Source organism: Macrosteles quadrilineatus, unplaced genomic scaffold, assembly GCF_028750875.1.
Source record: "Macrosteles quadrilineatus isolate MER2022 unplaced genomic scaffold, UCM_ALF_1.0 Scaffold_3__2_contigs__length_128488019, whole genome shotgun sequence".
Taxonomy (NCBI): domain Eukaryota; kingdom Metazoa; phylum Arthropoda; class Insecta; order Hemiptera; family Cicadellidae; genus Macrosteles; species Macrosteles quadrilineatus.
Window position 1 is genome coordinate 45,320,249 of NW_026542596.1, and position 1,296 is coordinate 45,321,544.

At 43.7% G+C, this 1,296-nt stretch overlaps 1 protein-coding gene across 1 annotated transcript; it reads left to right on the plus strand.

Moving 5' to 3' along the window:
- Window positions 1-285: 285 nt before the first annotated feature.
- On the plus strand, window positions 286-1,026 carry LOC128989168 (uncharacterized). The gene has a single exon (XM_054411036.1). It carries the CDS (start codon window positions 286-288, stop codon window positions 1,024-1,026), a length of 741 nt encoding a protein of 246 aa, XP_054267011.1.
- Window positions 1,027-1,296: the final 270 nt, after the last annotated feature.

The window sequence follows — 1,296 nt, forward strand, 5'->3', positions numbered from 1 at the left end:
TTCCCTATAGGGAAGTAGCTATATTTCATTCAACTAGACCAGTCAAGACAATTTTAAAATGAAGTGTAAATTACTACTTGGTTATGAGTTGAATGATACTGCACATCTTATCGATTTGGAAGAGTGGTAAACATATTTGATGGTATACAATTATATAACACATCTCTCGATTATTAGCTCAACGGAAGGTATGAGCCTGTGTTGGATAACTCGCATAACACTAGTATATAAGCCTGCGGTCATTTTCCATTGCTACACTCATCTCCACGACCACAGTACAGCAACATGCAGAGTCTACTGGCGCTGTTACTGGTGTTGACTACCATCATAGTCGAGGGACATGACTTCAGCAATCATCACCACCACGAGGTGAAGACCATCACGATAGAGAAGGAGGTGAAGGTGCCGTACCCGGTCCACTTGGAGAAGAAGGTGCCGTACCCTGTCAAGGTGCACGTCGAGAGGCCGGTCCCCTACCCTGTGGAGAAACCTTACCCTGTGACTGTGGAGAAGAAAGTGCCTTACCCGGTCAAGGAGTACATCCCTAAACCTTACCCTGTCGAGAAGAAGATCCCTTACCCCGTGAAGGTAACTGTAGAGAGGCCGGTGCCCGTGCATATCCCCAAGCCTTACCCCGTCTACGTAGAGAAGAAGGTGCCCTACCCTGTAGAGAAACACATCCCTTACCCGGTCAAGGTGCATTTCCCCCGGCCTGTACCCTATCACGTTCCCGTTGTCAAACACGTGCCTTACCCCGTCGAGAAGAAAGTTCCTTATCCCGTCAAGGTGCCAGTTGAGAAGCCAGTTCCCTACCCTGTGGAGAAGCCTTACCCCGTCTACGTAGAGAAGAAGGTTCCCTACCCGGTGGAGAAGGAGGTGCCGTATCCAGTCAAGGTTCCGGTTCACATCCCGGTCAATGTCCACGAGCACAAGCATCACTTTGAAGGACATGACTTTGGAGGACAACACTTTAGTTTTCTTCAAAATCATAAACTATGGGACCATAACGTGCATCATTCCTTCTGAGATCTTCTTTTACTGTAGATTATTTAGTTTGTACCTGAAAAATAAACTTTTTACTCATACCCCATAACTTGAATAATTTTTGAAATCGTATTCCTTAATCTTCTTTAAAATCATAAATAAACATGAAGGTAGTGAGTTTCTTCCTACAGCTTGGTTAGTTGTTTAAAGAGTTTGGTCTAAATGTATATTTATCTTATGAAAATGTTTTGGTGTATGTATATTTCTCCAATATTATCCTCAAAATGTAGTGTACTTATATTAATGCGATAT

Bases quoted from the DNA above. Each gene is read 5' to 3' on its own strand.
- LOC128989168 (XM_054411036.1), top strand. From the start codon at position 286: ATGCAGAGTCTACTGGCGCTGTTACTGGTGTTGACTACCATCATAGTC.